The sequence below is a fragment of the Engraulis encrasicolus genome, chromosome 6 (assembly GCF_034702125.1).
Source record: "Engraulis encrasicolus isolate BLACKSEA-1 chromosome 6, IST_EnEncr_1.0, whole genome shotgun sequence".
In the NCBI taxonomy this organism is placed as follows: domain Eukaryota; kingdom Metazoa; phylum Chordata; class Actinopteri; order Clupeiformes; family Engraulidae; genus Engraulis; species Engraulis encrasicolus.
Genome location: NC_085862.1, coordinates 8,360,167 through 8,383,492, shown reverse-complemented (window position 1 = coordinate 8,383,492; position 23,326 = coordinate 8,360,167). Strand labels below are relative to the sequence as shown.

The 23,326-nt window shown below is 46.1% G+C and overlaps 1 protein-coding gene across 1 annotated transcript in view; it reads right to left on the bottom strand.

The window, feature by feature from the left end:
• The window catches only part of wdr18 (WD repeat domain 18), a 208,131-nt gene that overhangs the window by 135,994 nt on the left and 48,811 nt on the right, over positions 1-23,326 (bottom strand). The window contains exon 5 of the mRNA XM_063200539.1: positions 16,887-17,030. Within this exon, the coding sequence (XP_063056609.1) occupies positions 16,887-17,030 (144 nt within the window). The remainder of the gene's footprint in view (positions 1-16,886; positions 17,031-23,326) is intronic.

The following is a 23,326-nucleotide window of genomic DNA, read 5'->3' as shown; positions in this document are numbered from 1 at the left end:
TAGGTGCCTTGCTCAAGGGCACTTCAGCCATGGATGAAGGTGTAAGGAGGGTTCAGGGGGGATTCGAACCGGCAACCCCTCGATTGAAAGAACAACTCTCTACCCACTAGGGCCATGGCTGCCCCTTAAGGGGGATTCATACTTGTCGTGACTGGCGCTACCCTCCTTCATACTTCACTCGCGACCTCACTCGCGACCTCACTCGCGCCGTCACGTGACCCAAAATGACGTCACACGCCGTGTCGTGAGCTGCCGTGGCGCTATGTCGTGCACCCCAGATATTTTGTAACTTGTCGTGCGCCACCAGCGACCATACAGGTAGGCAGACAAAGCAGGCGTTGCGAAGAGAGGCTACAACTACTGTAGGCTACTACAGAATGGATCATGCATCATTTTGAGGATAATAAAATGTCCTAGAGAGTTATTTTATCTTCTCTCTTAAATGTTGTTCAGTGAAACAATTGTTTACTTTGTTCAGAAGCACGTTGTGTTCGGCGATATATTTAAAAATTCTGCCGCCAGAACAATGCTCTCACATGGTCTTGGAATGATCTGGCAATGTAGGCTACAACAAAAAAGATATGTTTCAATGTGGTAAGTCACAAGTCAGACGTTCAGTAGCCCTACAGCAGCCGTGTTTGGCTTTCTATTTTATACATCAGTAGAACTCACGCTGCGAGTTGCGAAAGATACTGCCGTTTCTCTCATGAACAGCAGAGGGCACTTCCGACAATGCGAGCGAAAGCCTTCTGAAGTATGAATAGTCTGTCGCAAGTGATGACGTCATTAATGGTTCTCGCGCCACACGCGCCAAAGTGCACACGTGAAGTATGCAGAGCCCTTTAGGCTCTACTAGGCTCTACCCACTACACCAGGGGTGGGCAATTATTTTGGCCCAAGGGCCGCATTGGGTTTAGAAAGTTGACCAAAGGGCCGGATGTCGTAGGCAACTTGTCCATGCCAATAATAAGAAATGGTGTACGCCAACATAATTACAACACAGTCAGTTATGCCATTCCTACTATTTGTATCAAGATGTAGACTTTAGTAATCTTAGGTTTCCAAGATTCTTGTTTTAGGTCGACCATTTAAAGGATAGTTCCGGCGTAAAATGAAAGTTTCACCATCGCTTTCCCATGCCACATAATGTATCTAATGATGAGCCATTCCGGGCAATGCCGCGCCGTTATGGAGTTAGCAAATTTTAAGCTTATTGGTGAAAAACGCAGCCAATGCATCACGGCGGGGCCAATTATAAGCCTATTATTTTCTGATGTTTCCCCGCTATAAACAACTTCAAAAACGCTACACACTTCATCACAAAGGTCTCGTCAATCAAACCGAGGCACAGAGAGGGTCATCGGACCACACAGTCTTTCACTGGCCAGTTTTTCCAGAGGTGTCTCACAGTTGCAACTCTCTGACCCGGATGCAGGCTACTCAATCAGGTGGCTAGGAAGGCTAAACATGGTCCGCGGTTCTTACACCGGCTGCGACCGTAAAATGAAAAGCTGGAACCCCGACCGTTTTCACAGACTGCCACTGTATAAACCAGCCATATTACGGGAATGGCTAATAGCATTAGAAGTGGACGAAACTGACGTAAAAACCCGGAGGGATCGCTACTACCGTGTGCAGGCAGCAGATTTGAAGAGTTGCATATATGGAGAGTACAGGTAGGCAGACTACTCTTACAAAGTAATTGCAACACGGTATTATATAACATGGATTCAACTTTGTAATAACATACCAGTGGTGGTGTACTTACATCTGTAAGAGCACTTCTAGTACGACTTTATAAAATTCCTCCAGCCCTCCTCCGTTGCGTAATGGTAATGGTCCATCTGACCTCGCGCGCCCTCGTCATTAGACCTACTTCACTGAAACTACTCTAGCATGCTTGACATCAACCACATCGAATGCCTCAGGTCGCACAATTTCACAATTTCTCTTGCCATCCTGCGCTAGTTTGTTTTGACAGTGTATTTATCTCCTGTAGTGGGCTACATTTACTGCACATGTAGGCTATGCCTTCCCAAAACAGAGTGCTTGCTGGCAAAGACGCGCGGTGTTGCAACCAGTGTCACAGACAGTCAAGATTCATGAGCCAGACACATTTACACATGTTTATCTCTATTCACACACACCTCCATAGCCACGCGCCTTTTTGGCACAGCATTCCTCTTTAGACGGTTTCGTTTTGGTGTTCCATCTCCCTCTTCTTGTAGCCATCATCCTCGAAATGCTCCCTCCACACACGGTAGCGATCCCTCAGGGTTTTTATGTCAGTTTCATCCACTTCTAATGCTATTAGCCATTCCCGTAATATGGCTGGTTTAGACAGTGGCAGTCGGTGAAAACGGTCGGGGTTCCAGCTTTTCATTTTACGGTCGCAGCCGGTGTAAGAACCGCGGACCATTTAGCCTACCTAGCCACCTGATTGAGTAGCCTGCATCTGGGTCAGAGAGTTGCAACAGTGAGACACCTCTGGAAACACTGGCCATTGAAAGACTGTGTGGTCCGATGACCCTCTCTGTGCCTCGGTTTGATTGACGAGACCTTTGTGATGAAGTGTGTAGCGTTTTTGAAGTTGTTTATAGCGGGGAAACATCAGAAAATAATAGGCCTATAATTGGCCCCGCCATGATGCATTGGCTGCGTTTTTCACCAAAAAGCTTAAAATTAGCTAACTTCATAACGGCGCGGCATTGCCCGGAATGGCTCATCATTAGATACATTATGTGGCATGGGAAAGCGATGGTGAAACTTTCATTTTACGCCGGAACTATCCTTTAAGAATGAGTGACCGTATGAATCTGCATTTTTTCTTGGAAAGGCTCTGGGGGCCGAATGAAATGGCCGAGCGGGCCGCATGTTGCCCCCGGGCCTGAGTTTGCCCACATCTGCACTACACTGTAGAGCCATGGTCATTGGTGCGACAGTCAGAACACACCCACAGCCCTAGTGATGGTCACTTCATCACAGACCTGTATCGGTACATGCACACTGCAAGCACGGGGCGCAGGCGAAACGTGTCCGAATGTATCCGTGCTCAATCTGAAATGTTTAGAAAACATACAAACGAATTATTCCTTGCACACCAAAGCACGTTGTCTGCGCGGCACACGGACGGGACCACCAGCGGGAGCCTGGACAAGTGCGCATTGCAAACTGAAAATAGAACTTGGGTCTGCGCAAACTACGTATGTGAATGTTCTGTGAAACAACATGAAACAGGGTAGCGTCTAAATGCCACTTAAAATCAGAAGTGAAGGACCTGAAATGCAAAAGGATCCCCTGGTTTTGAGTTGAGGTCGAAGAGGTACAGGGCAGCCACAGAGAGAAGGGACTGCTTGCATTTAAACTTTGAATATAATATATTCTGCTGCTATAATATATGATGCTTCCAGGAGGAGAGAAGTGCCGCACACTCTCGAGTTGTATAAACAGGTTTTTAATGTGACACTGTTTCGGCCTGTCGGCCTGCTGCGTAATGCAGCGCCAGGGCCGATGTTGCGCAACGCAACATCCGGCATTAATGGGTTAATAAAGTATCTCCAACATGCTCTGCAAAGAAGAAACTGACGTACAAGCACACCAACACATCACGACCTGCACTATTCAAAATGTGTTTTTCTATTTATATATTTTTTTGCCTTTTTTCTTCGTCATCTCATTTCCTTTCTGTCTTTATGGCTGAACTTTTGACTTGATGCTAATTCATCCATCAATCTTCATCCCGCTTCGCTTTCTCTCATCTTCATTTCTGTGTGACTGATGTCCTACTTGGGGTGTGTGTGTGTGTGTGTGTGTGTGTGTGTGTGTGTGTGTGTGTGTGTGTGTGTGTGTGTGTGTGTGAGTGTGAGTGTGAGTGTGTATGTGAGTGTGAGTGTGAGTGTGTGTGTGAGAGAGAGAGAGAGAGAGAGATAGGTCCTACTTGTTGTTCTGCTGATTATTTCTTCTCCTGTCTGATTGAGTTCTTCATGCCTCCTCAACCCATCTCTCTCTCTCTCTCTCTCTCTCTCTCTCTCTCTCTCTCTCTCTCTCTCTCTCTCTCTCTCTCTCTCTCTCTCTCTCTCTCTCTCTCTCTCTCTCTCTCTCACCCTCTCTCTCTCTCTCTCCTCTCTCTCTCTCTCTCTCTCTCTCTCTCTCTCTCTCTCTCTCTCTCTGCATAGTGTCAGTGAGTAGGTTCTAGCCATCCATCCATCTTCCACACTTCCCCTCATTTCTTTTTATCTTCCCCTTTTATTCCATTCCATTTTCCCTCCATTTCTCGATATATGACTCCAGAGTGATGCCACCGTGCAGCCTTAGGGCAACCCACCCTCACACTTTGTCTGTCTGACTCACCGCTCTCTCATCAATACATAGTGTTGCCAGATTGGGCAGTTTCCCGGCCAATTTGGCTTTTTCTTAGAATGGCCATCTTTGTATAAAAATGACATTTGGGCAGAAATGACATTTTCTGCACATTTTTGGCCATAGAAATCATCAATAGAACTTAGTTTAAATTGGGCGGGATTTAGTGCTTCCAGGTGGGTTTTAGGCATTTTAGGCTGGAAATCATCAGTCTCATCTGGCAACCCTGCTCATCCACTCTGCCATCTTGCCACAGGCAGGCAGCATAGACAGACAGGCAGCCAGGCAGCCAGGCAGGCATGCAGGCAGGCAGGCAGGGAGCATAGAAAGGCAGGCAGGCAGATAGGAGGTGGCGTTTGGCACCATCGCCGCCACCAAGGCAGGACAGATGGTCCTTTATGATGCAAAAGGGAGGCCGAGGCAAAGGAGCGACTGAAGTGAAGCGAGTATTTATAAACCAACCGCCAGAGTTTTAAGAGCTGGGGCTTGTGTCTTGTCTTGTCAGTGTGTCGACCAAATGAGCGGCGAGAGAGAGAGAGAGAGAGAGAGAGAGAGAGAGAGAGAGAGAGAGAGAGAGAGAGAGAGAGAGAGAGAGAGAGAGAGAGAGAGAGAGAGAGAGAGAGAGAGAGAGAGAGAGAGAGAGAGAGACAGAGAGAGAGAGAGAAGGGCTCTGGAGCAGCCAGCAGTGTGTACAGTATAGCGTGCAGGCAGCTGCCTTGCATCATTAATGAGATTAGCAGGGACACACTTACACCAATGAGAGCAACATGGAGAATGAAAGCCGATGGAAGCCAATGGAAGCCAATGGAAGCCAATGGAAGCCAATGGAAGCCAATGATATTGCTGGTGTTGATGATACTACTGGTAGTGGTGCTGAAACCGATTCCCCTTACGGTAGGGACACATACACGCAAATTTGGCCAAGCGAAGCCAACTTCGCCATTCATTCCTATGAGAGAGGCGAAGGCAAGCGAAAGCAAGCGAACAGGAGCGAAGCGAAGCGAAATTATTAAAGAAAGTTTAATGTTATGCAAATGAGGAGCGAATTCACCTGCTGCGGCACAATCAAATCAACAACATAACTGTTCCATTCCATTTGATTCGCTGCAACGACCTGATGACAGTTGAATTTCGCCTCTCTTCGCTTCACTCGCTTCGCCTCCTATGTGTCCCTACCGTTAGAGTAGCTCTGTGCAATACACAAGTCACTGTGGAGGCAGTACAGTAGAGGCAGATCCCTCTATTCACATGGTGTGCCATGCACAGATTTGGATGCAATTTTTTGGAGTTGTTGGAAATGACAAAAGGATTACAAGTGATTACATTCTGGTGGTGATCCAGATCACAGTCCATATCCAGGATTTTTTAAACAATTCTTCAATATTGCGGGATAGAGCATCATTGACTATCATTTCTAACTCCAGAAAAACAAGGCAGAAAGACTTGAAAAATAGTAATATGAATAGTCAAATACTTGAAAGACTTGAATAGTCCTGTCAAACAGCTTCCTTGGCGGAGATCTACACTCTCTTCTAGTTATTTTATAGATAGATCTGCTATAGCAGTGTTTCTCAACCTTTTTTTAGGCGAGGCACCCTTTCAATTCATGAAAAATTTCGAGGCACCCCAAACCAACAAGCCGTAACATGGCACCGCATCCGATACCACACAAGCTTAGAAAAGTAACACATTTGGAGACGTCACACAACCTACGTTCGAAGTTGCAGCTGACTGGGGCGACCTATATTTACTTTATTGTGCGTAAATGTAAGATGAAAGATTCCACTGACTAGCATTAACTTATCAATTTAGACAAATATGTATTATATTACATAACTTATTTATCAGCCACGTTTCCGCGGCACCCCAGGGTGCCCCGGCACCCCTGTTGAGAAACACTGTGCTATAGCATGTTTGTGACCTTCTCTAGACGTCTTCGGGTTGACGCCATCAATTTTGGGGATGCTCAGTTCTCTCAGACAGACTTTCATCACTCTTCTTTTCCCTTCCTTTTTGACTCTCTTCCGCCCCAAACTTTCCTCCTCTGACTCACCCTCGTTGCTCATTCTTTCGGTATGATCATGCGGGGCTCAGTGTCTGTGAGTGTGTGTATCATTGTGTGTGAGTGTGTGTATGTGTGTGTGTGTGTGTGTGTGTGTGTGTGTGTGTGTGTGTGTGTGTGTGTGTGTGTGTGTGTGTGTGTGTGTGTGTGTGTGTGTGTGTGTGTGTGTGTGTGTGTGTGTCTGTGTGTGTGTGTGTGTGTTGCCTTATTGTCTGTGTGCCGGGATGTTTTTGGGGCCCAGTTTGGCACAGAGGTCGTTCCCCCCCAGCCTGGCCCAAACCAACCCAGCCCCAACCCAGCCCAGCCCAAACCACCCCGGTTCGACCCAACCTGGCCTCCACTGCTGCAATGCTCAGAAATCTACTGAAATGTTTTCCTCAGAGCTGTGGAGCAACTCTCCTCTATTGCCCTCAAGTGAAAAAAAGCACAAACAAGCTCACAAACACACACAAACACCTAAGCGCATACACACTGCACGCCCACACACAGACATCTACGCGTAGACATGCACGGTCGTTCGCCCGCACGCCCTCACACGCACGCACGCACACGCGGGCACACTGGCGCATACACACACGCACACACGCTCAAACACAAACTCACACACACGAGGATTAACACGTTTCAGGAGTGTAAACCACATTTGACATTCCTGCTGTGAAACACAGGCACATTTGATTTATATTTCCCTTTGAGCATGTGTGTGTGTGTGTGTGTGTGTGTGTGTGTGTGTGTGTGTGTGTGTGTGTGTGTGTGTGTGTGTGTGTGTGTGTGAGAGAGCGAGAGACAGAGAGAGATTGCGTCTCACAGCAGGGAGGGGAAGGAGTTGGTAGGCAGAGAGAGACTGAGTGTGATAGTTCAGCAGTGCAGTACTCCCTATGCCTCAACTGAGCCCCTTACATCTCACCATACACCACCTATGCCAGTGGTTCCAGATAGTTTTTCAGCGAGGGGCCCCCTTTGGCTTAAAGGGACACTGTGTGAGATTTTTAGTTGTTTATTTCCAGAATTCATGCTACCCATTCACTAATGTTAAAATTTTCATGAATACTTACCACCAGCATCAAATGGAAAAATTGCACTTTTCATACATGAAAAGGGGGATCTTCTCCATGGTCCGCCATTTTGAATTTCCAAAAATAGCAATTTTTAGCTGCAAAAATGACTGTACTTGGACCATACCAGTGTTAATTTAGTCAACCAGGACGATGACGAAAATATTTTGTCAACGCCCCTTTTTCCCGGGACGATGACGAGACGATGACGCACAAAAATTGCTTCCAGAAAATAAAAATATGACGCAAATAAAAATTGATTTTCGTTAAGGAGACTAAGACCAGACGAAATTTACAAGCCATGGACGAATGGACATTAAAAATGTAATTGTTTAAAATTAATTTGTAATTGTTATTGTTTCTTGAACTTCATAGAAGATTAAGCCTGAGGCCCTGTTTGTCTCTGCAGGCAGTGCCTGGCGCGGGCGCGGCTCAATCAGCCTAGTCCAGTGAGTCTTGTTCAGTTGAGTTTAGGCCCTAAAATGTTTCCCAGAGAAAAAGAAATAGCCGACGTTGAGGCAAGTGTTAATTTCGAAACATGTTCAACGACCCTTTTGTCCATAACGAAGACGTGTGTGTTTGTGCAGTCATGATAATAGTGTTACCGTCACTCGCGCCAATCTTCCTCTCTTCACCTTTCCACTTACGCATACGCCGACGTCCGTTGTCTGTTCTTTTGTAATGTGTGCTATATTGGTTGTTTAACCGTATGAATAGGCAGTTCGCAAGCAAATCATGAAGATCGGATTCATGCATTTATTTAGACGGGACACACCAGGAGACCTTTAAGGGATGCGCGCGCTACAGGGGAAAAGTTGTTTAAGTAGTCTAAACAGGGGCATGGCTACTGTAGTTTTGATAAGAATCAATGTGTGAGCGATCATGGTTTAAAGTGCGGAGAATTGACACTTGTTGCCGTCGAGGGCAACGCTAAAAGACCCAAGGCAGTCGACATCCCTTCCATGCGATGTGTATTACAACAGCGTCTCCCAGACATCCCAAGTTCTAAAAACTCATTGCTTAAACTTGGAGATGCTTATCGACCCTCGACATCCCGACAAACAAAACAGCATTAGTGTTCAAACATTGTTTGTCTTGTCAATGTCCTTTCTGTTGACCAGTCTGCATAGAACAACTGCCTACTTTTTCCCAAGGACTTTTACAGGGCGTCCTACAAAGTGTGCGTAATCTATTTGAAGTATTCCAGGAATACGAGCCATTATCTTTCTCTGTCCCGCATTGCCAATCGAAAAAACACGAACTTGCATAGTCAAAAATTAGGAATATTTTATCTGACTCGCTGCCATCGGGGAGCCACTATCAAATATCAGGGAAACTTCTTGGACTTCATTGGGATGTCTGGTCTTCCCACTGCCTGCAATCTGCAGGCTAGAGTCACGCGGTCAGGTGAAGAAGAGCTTGTAGCCTACGTGATCAAATTCAAAAGCAAATAATAGCCTACGCAGCTGCTTCTAATGCGAGAGAGAGAGAGAGAGAGAGAGAGAGAGAGAGAGAGAGAGAGAGAGAGAGAGAGAGAGAGAGAGAGAGAGAGAGAGAGCGCAACCTGCACCGGGAAAAGTGTGTGTGTGTGTAAGTCTCCTTTGCTCTATGCTGTTGAAATTACTTTTACAGGACTGATTTGGGTTTTGGTGGAAAATAAGCTAGTAACAATGTGAATATTTGCTGCAATAGGCTACCTAGTAATATTTTGTGTAATAATTTGACTAAAATGACGAAAATGTGAAATGTTGACTAAAATGACTAAAATTGGACTATGACTAAAATTAATTTTCGTCATTTAGACTAAGACTAAGACTAAATTGTGAAGGCAATGACTAAATTTGACTAAGACTAAAATTGATTTTCGTCATTGTGACTAAGACTAAGACTAAATTTAAAAAAGCTGACGAAATTAACACTGGACCATACTAGAAAATATTTGTTTATTACTTAGTAAACTTTCATGTAAAGATCAAATTTGGCTATAGGCAGCCCAGTTTCAATGAGCAGCATAGTTGCAGTACCTTTTTTTGACCATTTCCTGCACAGTGTCCCTTAAGAATATTGTCACCAGACTCTTAGTCTAGCACTGATTCTTTTTCAATGCATTTACTTATTGTATTCTTTATCATTTCTTTATCCCCCCAGAATTAATCAAAGTTACTCTACTCTACTCTATTTCTAGCAATATTAGCGGAAAAACTATGAATGGAAAATCAAATAATATTAATGGGCAAAAAAAATGCCTCAAATTCCACAGGACAGCAAATACCATACCAGTGAAAACTGTAACTGACCAAATTCTGGGAATATGCTAGTTGTTAACTGTTAACCAGTGGACTTCCCGTTTTTAAGCAATTCCCCTTATCCCGGACCCCTCTATGAGAAACCCTGCCATAGTGTACTGCACCACTGCCACAGACTGAGGTAGGCCGAGTCAGAACAGACAGGGGGCAAGGAAGGAAGGGAAGAAAGCTTTTCTATAGAGAAATACTGTAAGGACAGAGGAAAGGACTGAGGTATGCCGAGTCAGAGACAGACAGGGGGCAAGGAAGGAAGGGAAGAAATCTTTATAGAGAGACCCTAAGGAGAGAGGAAAGGACTGAGGTAGACTGGGTCAGAGACAGACAGGGGGCAAGGAAGCCCTAGCACTATAGAGAGAAACCCTAAGGACAGAGGAAAGGACTGAGGTAGGCTGGGTCAAAAAGGACAGGGGGCAAGGAAGGGAAGAAATCTTTATAGAGAGAAACCCTAAGGACAGAGGAAAGGACTGAGGTAGGCCGAGTCAGAACAGACAGGGGGCAAGGAAGCCCTAGCACTATAGAGAGAAACCCTAAGGACAGAGGAAAGGACTGAGGTAGGCCGAGTCAGAACAGACAGGGGGCAAGGAAGGAAGGGAAGAACTATTTTCTATAGAGAAAGACCCTAAGGACAGAGGAAAGGACTGAGGTAGGCCGAGTCAAAAAGGACAGGGGGCAAGGAAGGGAAGAAATCTTTATAGAGAGAGGCAGGCTGAGTCAGAAAGGACAGAGGGCAAGGAAGGGAATACAGCACTGAAGACAGAGACCCTGAGGGGCTGGGGATGAGAATTACAAAAAGAAAGAAAGATGGAAAGACAACAAAGCAAAGGAATGACTCATAAAAAGAGAGGAGGAATAAGAGGAAGAGGAGGACTTAATGTGCAGTTTCCCATCTACAGTATTTAACATGATTTTCACAGTGAGTGAGTGAGTGGGTGCTGCGCTGATTCTTCTCCATAAGTCAGTGATGTATAATCTTCTTCCTGACGTTTCTGTCTGTGTGTGTGTGTGTGTGTGTGTGTGTGTGTGTGTGTGTGTGTGTGTGTGTGTGTGTGTGTGTGTGTGTGTGTGTGTGTGTGTGTGTGTGTGTTGTGTGTGTGTGTGTGTGTGTGTGTGTGTGTGTGTGTGTGTGTGTGTGTGTGTGTGTGTGTGTGTGTGTGTGTGTGTGTGTGTGTGTGTGTGTGTGTGTGTGTGTGTGTCATTGATGGTGTTTCAAAATGTAATTAAAAATCTCACATTTATGGAGGATATGACTGCAGAGAGAGAGAGGAGTGGGTGACTAGACCAGTAGAGGTTAATACACTACTGAGAGAGAGAGAGAGAGAGAGAGAGAGAGAGAGAGAGAGAGAGAGAGAGAGAGAGAGAGAGAGAGAGAGAGAGAGAGAGAGAGAGAGAGAGAGAGAGAGAGAGACAGACAGAGAGAGAGAGACAGACAGACAGACAGAGATAGAGAGACAGACAGAGAGAAAAGAGGGGAGAGAGAGAGAGAGAGAGAGAGAGAGAGAGAGAGAGAGAGAAAGAGGAGAGAGGAAATAGGGGGGAAGCGAGAGAGCTAGATCAGTCATATGATCAGAGCAGTGTGTAATGAGAGCAATACTCAATTACATAACACAGTACAAAATCGAGTTCTCAGGGCACATGGGTTCACTTGAAGTTAGCTAGTGTTAAATATTTGTTTACTCATACATCAAAGACCCCTCCAATGCCTAGGTCTGTTCAAACCACTTAACTCAAACGGCTTTGAACCATATGACCTACGCACGCCCTCTATTTCCAGCGATAAAGCACAAGTTTAAACAACAACACCAAGTCAAACACATTTACATTACATTTCACTTAGCTGACGCTTTCATTTGTTCAAAGCAACTTACAACTATTAGTTTCAGGGTATTGGTTACAGTCCCTGGAGCAATGTGGGGTCAGGTGCCTTGCTCAAGGACACTTCAGCCATGGATGGGGGTGTAGGGAGAGGTCAGGGGGGATTCGAACCGGCAACCGCTAGATTGAAAGACCAACTCTCTAACCACTCTCTAACAACTAGGCCGCCCCACACACAAACACATTTGTATAAAACATAACCCAACACATATACAGTACATACATCTAATGTGAGTTCTGTAAAATGCATAGTCCTAGACATTTGCACTCAATTCAAAAATCCATGTGTGACTTGACTTGACTTATACACGTAGGCAGCCAAAGTCACACAAAGTCAAATATGCCACAGCTCATTACCACTGACACACGCACACAAACACGCACACACACACACACACACACACACACACACACACACACACACACACACACACACACACACCAAAGAGGATAGGAGTCCTGCGAAGAGCGAAGGCTAAAAGATATGGATTTGTAATCAGTTCTTTAGTCCAAACAATAATACACCCAACCTTTCACACACACACACACACACCAAAACAGACCACACATGTCAGAAACGCACGCACACACGCACGCACGCACGCACGCACGCACGCACACACGACAATAAAACAATCCACCAGAAGAGCCTGAGGCTGAATGGATGAAGGATGGAGACAAATTGACACCTACTGTATTGGATGGACATCTACTCCTCCCCACCATGCCTTTCTGACCTGTCTCCACAGTACTGCCCTACAAAGGCAAAGTACAGTAACATTTTGAAGAGCTCTTATCCAAAACACTATATCCACCATTTTTGACTTTTTGCATTTTAATATTAGAATTGACTGTAAAGAAGTCATATCATCTATATGTGAATTCTTGCCAGTCAAATGTTTTGAGAACATACTTCTACTAACCTCTTTAAAATGTATTTTGCAATACAATTCAATGGAATTCCAAATACAAAAATGTCAATTTCACCACATTCGACATACTAATACATTTTGGAAAAGAGCTCTTCATTTGTCAAAATTGAGTTTAGACTGAAAATGGCCTTCATGACACCTTATTTATCTTCTGACAAAGCCTTATGATCCAAATGTGTCCATTTTAGAGATATTGGCATGTCAAATTTGCTAACTAAAATATTCAACATAATACCAAGGCATTGAAGGCATTTCGCTCAATTTCAATGTTGTCGTAGTTACTGCATTTTACATTTGTATGGCAGAGTAGTATACTTAACAAATCCCCTTTGAATCTCCCTGCAGCCTCTTCCTTCTGACCCCCGACCAGGGCCATCATATTAGTACAGTAATGGTTGCTGACCACTCTGCAATGGGAATAGAACAGCAACAGCCTAGCATGACGATCAGTGACTTTCAAGTCTCTTCGAGACTTGGGCTATGTCTCAAATCACACACTTGTGTCAGTGCACTGACAGTCAGTGCACAGTGCACACAGTGCACTGAGGTCTTTAGTGCATAGTGTCGTGGAAGAATTTGAGCACTATGCACTGTGCCCTCGCTGGAAGTGACGGAAGAGCATGGCATTAGCTCGCCAAAATATGAGTTGGCTACTGTTTACAATGCACAGCGTCTGGTGCTTGTATTTCCATTTCCTTCACCCCAAAGGACAACAATCACACATACAATACTTTGGTTGGCATGAAAAGGTTGGTGTCCCATCAACATTACTTACAGAATTAGGAGACTGTTGACCAAACTCTTCGAATGAACTGAATGCCACATTTCCTCTGTGTCATTGTCAACATGGCCGCCGTTTAGTGCGTGCAGTGTCCATCATTCAAGCACTGCATTTTTCCGCCATTTTTAGTGGATCATCCTGGCACTTTCAGTGCACTGGCTCAACTGAAATTTTCAGCATGAGCGCCCTAGGCACTGGAATCAGTGCCCGAATTGCACAAGTGCGTGATTTGAGACACAGCCTTGGTCTGACCAAGACCATAACAATTAACGTTTCCCAAATGTCATGGTCGACCCGACTCCCTTGGTTTGCTACTGGTTGACTGGTGCCCGACAAGGTGGGTGGAGTTCCCGTTTTTTTCGGGAGATCAGAAACGATATTTACATTGCTCTTGGCCTGACTAGAAGCAACGGCGAAGGTGTTGCGTCACTAGGAGGGCGTGGCCTGGCTAGCACCAGCCGCCCTTATATCCTCTGTCTGTGCCTTTTACGAGTAAGTGCGTTCCAAAATTCTGTGCTTCTATTCTATCGTATACCCCAGTGCTATCCAATGGTAATAGACACTTAGACGCTGCAAATGTTAACAGTCTGCGGGAGTTTTCTTGTCTCTAACGTTGGTAACTCAGGGGTTCCACTCCTACACACCAGGTCAAAGGAGGTGTTCTCAAGAATTCTACAAAAATAGAAACTGTAGGACCTGCCTGAGCAATATCTCTAACAAATAGTTCTAAAATCTTCAATCACCCCCCCCCCCCCCCCCCCATGACCCCTGACCATCATGTTATCACAGGAATGATTGCTGGCCACTTTCTATGATTGGACTGAACTGTGACCCACCCGACCCAGTTGGACACAGCGAACAAGGCCAGGGCTCTGTGTGTGACTGGCACCAAGTCACTGATAAATGTATGCAACACTGTTAATGCTCCTAGTTGTTTAATGGCACAACGTTTAGGATCTTAGTCCTTCTTCAAGTGCTTGCATTTATCATTCATCATTCACTTCGGTTATTTTATTTTGTCCAGCACCTGTGCCACTGATGTCCGCACATCCTCTGCCTTAGTGACTGTGACCAAGCCATTGCATCCAGTTGGTCCAGTTGACCTCGAACGATCTTCCGTTGCTCTGACAACCACCACACGTTTCTCCGTCATTAGTTACCGGGGACACCACATCATAGGATTCAGATTCTTCAACGTCTCTGTCCGTGATGACTGACTGGGAGTATTCCAACGCGATTCTTCAAAGTCTCCTTGACAACTGCTTTGTATCGACTAGGCATCCCCTTGCCTCCTTCTTACACACCGTACACCAGGGGTGGGGAACCTGCTGTTTTATCCGCCCCGCGATATAATTTTAATGTTATGCAGCTTCACACGAAATATGATCTGTTTCTATAATGGAATCGTAGTACAGCCCTTGGAGGACTTTTTGCAGCCCTTGGAGGAATTTGAAGTGGCCCCTCGAATGAAAAAGGTTCTCCACCGCTGCCCTTCACTAACACCCACTGACCTCTATATACTTGGTAATCAATGTTCTCCGAGATTTCGGACAGGACGCTGTGCCTCCGTTCTCCGTACTCATACAGGAATCGCTTCTGACTGACACCTACTGTATGCCTGACCTCTATCTATTTGCCTGATAACCTTCGCATGCAAGGCCTCTGTTGCATCGCTTCTCTCTTGACATGACTGCAATTTCCTGCAGGCATCTCATCTCGACATCTCCTTGGCAACTCGTGATCTCCCGAGCGACAGCAAACTCCCTGCTTCTATCTCTCGTGGTGATCGTCTCATATCCACCTATTGACCTTGCCTTTTCACCCAGTGACTCACCAGTGTCTGTGTGAGTTTGTGTGTGTGTGTGAGAGATCATTCGTCTGACTCTAAGTACTCAAGTGTTTGTCTGTGTGTGTTTGAACATTTGTGCGTGTCTGTGTTTATGTGTGTCTTTGTTACACACACTCACACAGACACAATCACAGAGATCATTCATCTGACTCTAAACACTCAAGTGTGTATGCGTGTGTGCATGTGCATGTGCATGTGCGTGTCTGTGTGCGTCTCTGTGTGTGAATGTCTGTGAAAGAGAGCGCAAGAATGTGGACGTAAAAGGATAAAGAGTACTGATTTTTCTCCTCTCTGTGTTTCTTCGCATATACAGTATAACGCATGACTGTCTGTTTGAGTGAGTGTGCATAAATGAGCATGTGATTGTGTGAGAGAGAGACAGAGAGACACAGACAAACAGACAGAGAGAGAGAGAGAAAGAGAGAGTTTGTTTGCAGCTAACAGTGCCTGCCTTCTACGTCTAGGCACTACTAAATGTGTGTGTGTGTGTGCGTGCGTGTGTGCGTGCGTGCGCGTGCACTACTAAAAGCTTGAAGCCTGTGAGCAGATGATGAGACAGACGAGCCAGAGAATGAAGAATCACAGTCGATTCCGGGGCTTTTCTCCTGAACACACTCTTCTAAGACCATAGCCATCATATGCATTATGCATACACACACACACACACACACACACACACACACACACACACACACACACACACACACACACACACACACACACACACACACACACACACACACACACACACACACACACACACACACACACACACACACACACACACACACACACACACACACACACACACAAACAGAGATACAGAAGCATGCACGCACACAGGCACACAGAGAAACACACACACACACACACACACACACACACACACACACACACACACACACACACACACACACACACACACACACACACACACACACGCACACACACACACAGACACAGACACACACACATAAACACACCGTGCACACACACACGCAGAAACACACACTCGCACACAGGCACACAGAGAAACACTTACTGTGCACACACACACACATAAACACACCGAGCACACACCGTGCACATAAACACATACACACACACACACACACACACACAAACATGCACACACAGAGACACACAAGCACGCACGCACATAGAGAAACACGCTTGCACGCACACGAGCACACACACACATTATAAAAAAACGCACGCACTGAATGAGTCATCCAAAACTATTTTTGCATCTGAACCCCAGGGCAGAAAAACTCTGGTTACTAAATTTAATTTAGACCGTGTGTGTTTGTGGACCTGATGGCATAATCCCAGGAGGGAGATTAAGGGCCGCATTAGCTACACGCCGCCATTAATCTCAACCCAAATGTAGAAAAATGTTTTTGACATGCACACGCACGCACACACATTGTGACTCCAACACTAAATAAAACGCTAAATAAAAGTGAACTGATTGAGTTTGTGTTTTAGGAATGGAAATTTTCACAAGCCAAATGCCAATAATAGAATATGTACCAGTAAGTGAGTTAAAATGACAATAATGACTGATTGCAATATTGAGTATCTGTTTGTGTGTGTGTGTGTGTGTGTGTGTGTGTGTGTGTGTGTGTGTGTGTGTGTGTGTGTGTGTGTGCGCGCGCCCTGGTACTCACAGGGCTGCAGAGAGACACTTGGTAGATGGTGCCGTCGCTTCCTCCGCAAAACAGGAAGTACTCGCAGGGGTCAAGGGCCACGGACATGATGCTGACGTCGAAGAGCACGGACAGCAGCAGCTCCCCAGACGAGACCTCCCACAACTACAGGGAAGGAAGACAGGAGACGACAGGAGAGTTAAGTAGACATTTTTTCTCCATTCATTATTTCTTATCAATGTAACTGCTGCTGCACTCCATTCATTTGTCTGCAGTAAAAGTTGACAAAGTCTCATTTAGGGAGCCCATCACCGCTTCCCCCTTTCCGGCACCATATGACATACTCTATTATACATCTTCATGAGCAACAGGGAACGAAGACAGGAGAGGAGAGTAAAGTAGAGATACTTTATTATGCATTTCCCACAACTACAGGGAGGGAAGAAAGGAGAGGAGAGTTAAGTAGACATACTTAATTATGAGATTCGAGAGCTATAGGGAAGGTAGAAAGGAGAGAAGAGTTAAGTAGACAGACTTTACTCTCCCACAGCTTCCACAACTACAGGGATGAAATGAGAGTAGAGTTAAGATATCATTATCCATCTTCGAAAGCTACAGGGAACAAGTGGGAGTTCAGAGTTAAGTAGGTAGTTGCCTACGCATCTCCCAAAGACACAGGAGAGGAAGAGTTAAGTAGTGCAGTACATTATTATGAATCACCCCCTGCTACAGGTATGGAAGAAATGAGAGGGGAGTAAAGTAGACAATAGATGGTAGGTAAGACAGGCAGGGCTCTAAATTAACACACGCCAACACGCCAAACACGGGTGAAAATTCATTTTGGCTAGTAGAAAAAAATACCTACCCGCCAATTTGGCTAGTAGCGCCCGAGTACAGTAACTTATGAACGGTAAACCGCTGCTCTGACGAACGTTATAGGGCGAGATTTCCTACATTACCCATGGACACTAGCGTCACGACGTAGCCTCCCACCGTGGGCTTTCCAGTGCATTGAGCGTCAACTCCATGCTGTTGCGCGCGCCAGGATTGAAAACATTTCAGACGACCAGCCTTCTGTCAGCTAAGCTGCGCTCACACTATTCTGACAGGCAGCTCTCCTCCTATGCTCTCGTCGCCTTCGCTACAACCTTATTAACGTCACTACTGCTATTATTACTATATGAACCTTGAACAGGCTGCATTTTTGAATCAGCGAAACCCTGACCGTTTCAATAACAGGACTTACGCAGATTATGCATAGCGCTACTTCTGTTGGGTAGACTATGTTTTGTGCGAGTGATGAGAATGTGGCGGGGGTTAGAGCAAGGTTCTGTGTGTTGGTGAATGCTAGTAGTAGTAATTGTAAATAGTGACGTTAAAAATGAGTGGTTGTGGAACGAAATAGCGACCAGGGCAGAGGAGGACAGCCGACTGTCAGAGTAGTGTGACCGTAGCTGTCAGTTCAGTTGTCTTCTGAAATGTTCAGAGTCGTGGCGCAACTAAGTTGGAAAGCCCACGCCATCGGAAAGAAAAAAAAAAGCAACCAACGACGAAGCTGTGGAAGTAACAAAGGAAGCGAAGATTCCCGAGATATTATTTACTTTTAATTAAACTAGGCTTCTTGTCATTTTGTTGCGCATGGTAGAGAAGAGCTCCTCCTCTCTCCTCTCATTTTCCTCTCATCTCTTCTCCTTCCTTGGGGTGTGCGTATGTGAGGTTTTGTAGTGTTTGGCTGTGTGCTTGGTTACTGTAGGCCTATGTTAAAGGTCTGTTATGTGAGTGGCTTGTGCGATGTGATTCAGCTGTTTTCAGAGGAATTGAACAAAAACTAATCAAATTAATTAGGCCTAAGTAATGAAAGTAAAAAATAAAGCAGAAGTTAAAAAATAATGAAAAAATATATAGCCTAGGCCTATAATATGCTTAATTATTATGTAGGCATATAGTAGCCTATGCAGGCCTAGTGTATCTGTGTTGTAGAAACAGTTGGACAAAATGACCATTTAATTAGAAAAAAAAATAACTAGCCTAATGCATAGTTTATTTTGGCGAGATTAAAAAAAATGGCTAGTTGAACTTCTGTTTGGCTGGTAAGAAAAAATGTCCACTAGCCAAATTGGCTGGTGGTGGAAAAAGTTAATTTAGAGCCCTGAAGACAGGTAAAACAATAGAAGGCAATTTTTATTGTGATAACTTTTCACCAGGGCAATGGAGTTTGACCAAATCTAGTGTGCCAATTACATTGTTACATTATTACATTATTACAAGCTGACACTTTCATACAAAGCAACTTCCAAATGAGGGCATAGTCAATAGCATTAGTGCAGGGTACATTGGGTAGAGGTTAATACACTACTGAGAGAGAGAGAGAGAGAGAGAGAGAGAGAGAGAGAGAGAGAGAGAGAGAGAGAGAGAGAGAGAGAGAGAGAGAGAGAGAGTGTGTCTGCATGTGTGTGTCTGCGTGTCTGTGTCTGCGTGTGTGTGTCTGCGTGTGTGTGTGTGTGTGTGTGTGCGTGCGTCTGCTTCTGCGTCTGCGTCTGCGTCTGCGTCTGCGTCTGAATAGCATTAGTGCAGGGTACATTGGGTAGCCTAGAAAACATCATGGACTGAAACACTTTCCCCATCCACAAGGTCATCTGAGGGAAGTGGGAGGTGTGTGTGTGTGTGTGTGTGTGTGTGTGTGTGTGTGTGTGTGTGTGTGTGTGTGTGTGTGTGTGTGTGTGTGTGTGTGTGTGTGTGTGTGTGTGTGTGTGTGTGTGTGTGTGTGTGTGTGTGTGTGTGTGTGTGTGCGTCTGCGTGTGCATGTGTGTGTGTCTCTGCCTCTGCGTGTGTGTGTGTGTGTGTGTGCGTGCGTGTGTGTGCGTGCGTGTGTGTGTGTGCATGTGCGTCTGCGTCTGCGTGTCAATAGCATTAGTGCAGGGTACATTGGGTAGCCTAGAAAACATCATGGACTGATAAACTTTCCCCATCCACAAGGTCATCTGAGAGGAGGGGTGTGTGTGTGTGTGTGTGTGTGTGTGTGTGTGTGTGTGTGTGTGTGTGTGTGTGTGTTTGTGTGTGTGTGTGTGTGTGTGTGTGTGTGTGTGTGTGTGTGTGTGTGTGTGTGTGTGTGTGTGTGTGTGTGCTTGGTGGGGTCAGGCTTTTGGTCCATCTTTTCTCTGCTTCAGCTGATGTGAGCTGCACTTACGGAGCGGACGGACCAAATTATTCAGCAGGCCGAAACACTTGGCAGTCTCACCCTGAAAACTCACCATCACCCATTGTGACCCTGGGCGTGTGTGAGCGCATGTGTGTGCGTGTGCCTGTGTGTGTGCGTGTGCCTGTGTGTATGCGTGTGTGTGTGAGTGTGTGTGTGTGTGTGTGTGTGCGTGCGTGTGTGTGTGGGTGTGTGTGTGCGTGCGTGTGTGTGTGAGACCCTGTGTGTGTGCGTGTGTGTGGTAGACAAAGCGAAACCAAAAGTAGAGAATGAGTCACGAAAAAGTCAGAAGAGTGTAAAATATATGAGAGGGAGACGCAAGGCTAAGAGATGCAGAGATAGAGAGAGCGTGTGTGAGCTAGAGAGAGAGAGAGAGAGAGAGAGAGAGAGAGAGAGAGAGAGAGAGAGAGAGAGAGAGAGAGAGAGAGAGAGAGAGAGAGAGAGAGAGAGAGAGAGAGAGAGAGAGAGTGAGTGAGAGTGAGATGTTCCTCTCTCTGTCTGAATCCTGATGCTATGCTCTTTAGTAAAAACTTCTCCCGGTCAGTGTGTGTGTGTGTGTGTGTGTGCGCGTGCATGCAAACATGCATATGTGGTTGGAGGTTGTGCTGTGACTGACTAACTGACTAATTATTGTTACAGCATGAGTGACATGACACAGAGTTCACCTGGGAGAGTGACAGACCTTAAAGCCCGTCATTAGCTGGGTCCATTGGCTGCTTTAAGCATTCAACTCACTGGTAATTGTTCAATTATGCAGCCCAGTATTTGAATAACAAAGACTTTGCACCAATTTTGAACAGAGAAGTGATTCTCAAACCGTAGGCCAGGGCCCACCGGTGGGCCCCAAGCAAGGGCGCCAGAACGAGTTTTAAAGAGGCGGTGCATTTTTTTTGCCTTGATTCTTGATTTCTTTGCAATGTCACAACTGCTGTACTACACTCATTTGTCTGTAGTAAAAGTTGAGAACGCCTCATTTAGGGAGCCCAAAAGTGGGGATGCCAATGCACGACTGCTCCATCCCCCTTTCTGGCACCTATGACCCCAAGTTGGAAAAGGTTGGGAACCCCCTGGAATTGAGGCAGTGAGCGATCTCTTGCCACTGCAAATCACCAATTTGCATTGATAATGTGCGGCAGGGCAGGCAGCTCGCTGATGCTTTGAAGCCGTCCCTCCTCTGTCCGTCCGTCACCTGAAAGGCCACAGCTAAGACCCCTCACATCACATCACATCACATCGCTCTTCCTCACCGTTAATTACCCGCTCTGATTCCATAACCACTAACGAGCGCTCGTTAATATGACATGGCCCTCGGTTCTAACGGGGGACGGGGTCGACCAGGACGTTAACAAAGCACATGGCAGACACACAGAACTCAGAACAGGGGCTAATACTTTCATTTGTTACCACCGTTATCTTGGTTTGGTTGGCGGAGTGCTTTTTCACTTCTATGTCTTTCTTTTTTTCCCTTGCAATACACCCTTGTGGGCCAAACCTTGGCATTTGGATGGAGTACGCTTACCATCAGGTCACAGATGCCTTTTTTTCTTGTATAGAAGTATAGATCGATTTTGTGGACGTATAGACCAGGGGTCGGCAACCCAAAATGTTCAAAGAGCCATTTTGGTCCAAAAAAACTAAAAACATACCTGTCTGGATCAGCACAAATATATTGCGACATAGACCGTCAAAACATGGGCTAACTGTAGGCTATAGTCCATACACCGGTCCAATAAAGGGATTATAAAAGTCCAATAGTCTCTCTCTCAGTCCCCCATCACTCATGCTCACCTTTCAGCCCATGAGTCACTGAAACCTCCCCAGCTGTCAGCTCTCCAGCTGCAAAGCACTACCTAGCAACACTACCACTACCTAGCAACACCACCCAGCCACTGACCATCCCCACCCCACAAAACCATGACAAGACTATGGAGGGCTCCCTAAGCCACCAAACACAGCCACCCACACCTCCAGCACCACTACCACCACCATCCACCATCCACCTCTCGCACCCCAGAGAACATGACTGACAGCTGGCACAAGGGGACATCCAGCTCTCCCAAACCTTCACCCAAACACAGTCACCCACCACACACCACCTCTCCCATCCCCACCAACCTCTCCACCCACCACCCCACCACCATCTACCTCTCCAACCCCACCAACCTCTCCACCCACCACCATCCACCTTTCCACCAACCACCATCCACCTCTCGCACCCCAGAGAACATGACTGAAAGCGGGCACAAGGGGATAGGGGGATGGGGGATGTGGCCTCTCCCCTTCGCTGTCCCGGAGGCTGACGGATGGTCTCATCAGGTAAGAGGAGTGTGTGTGTGTGTACGTTTGTGTGTGTGTGTGTGTGTGTGTGTGCGTGTGTGTGTGTGCGTGTGTGTGTGTGTGTGTGTGTGTGTGTGTGCGTCCGTGCGTGTGTGTGTGTGTGTGTGTGTGTGTGTGCGTGTGTGTGTGTGCGTGTGCGTGTGTGCGTGTCCGATTGTGTGTGTGTGTGTGTGTGTGTGTGCGTGCGCGTGCGTATATGCGTGTGCGTACACGTGTGTGTGTGTGTGTGTGTGCGCATGATTGTGTGTGTGTGTGTGTACGTGGGGTTAAACTGACCGTTAAATAACGACATCACGGCACGAGGGCCCAAATGGCCGACAGATGACGAATGGTCGGACGGACGGACGGGAGAAACCCCAAGCGCCATGGAAATGCTGAAGTGGTCAGAGCGGGTGAGGGAGAGAGAAAGAGTATGTGTGTGTGCGTGCGTGCGTGCGTGCGTGCGTGCGACTGTTAAATAACGGCATGGACGACGGATGACGGATGGACAACCTCCAAGAGAAGCCCCAAAGCCCCATGGAAATGCTGAAGTGGTCAGAGCGGGCAGGGCAGAGCAAGGCAGGGCAGGGAAGAAGGACGGGAGACGATGAGTCCCGCTCGACTGGGTTTTATAGGTGAGCACACTATACTGTATAAGAGCTTCTGGAGGCAGACACTTACTGGCTGTATCCTTCAGGAACACATCCTCATCCTCGGTTATGAACTTGTGAAGTTTTTTTTCCGGCCAGGTTTTATAGGGTTGCAAATGCATATGGCAGCATGTATGTCAGTATGACTACGCTAACACTGCCCTAGAAAGGCAAAGTGCAGTAATTACATATTTTGTCAAAATTGAGTTTATAGTGAGCATGTTTTTCAGAACACCTCCTTTATCTTGTGGCAATGCCTTATGGTCCAAATGTTTCCCTTTTTAGAAATATTGCTATGT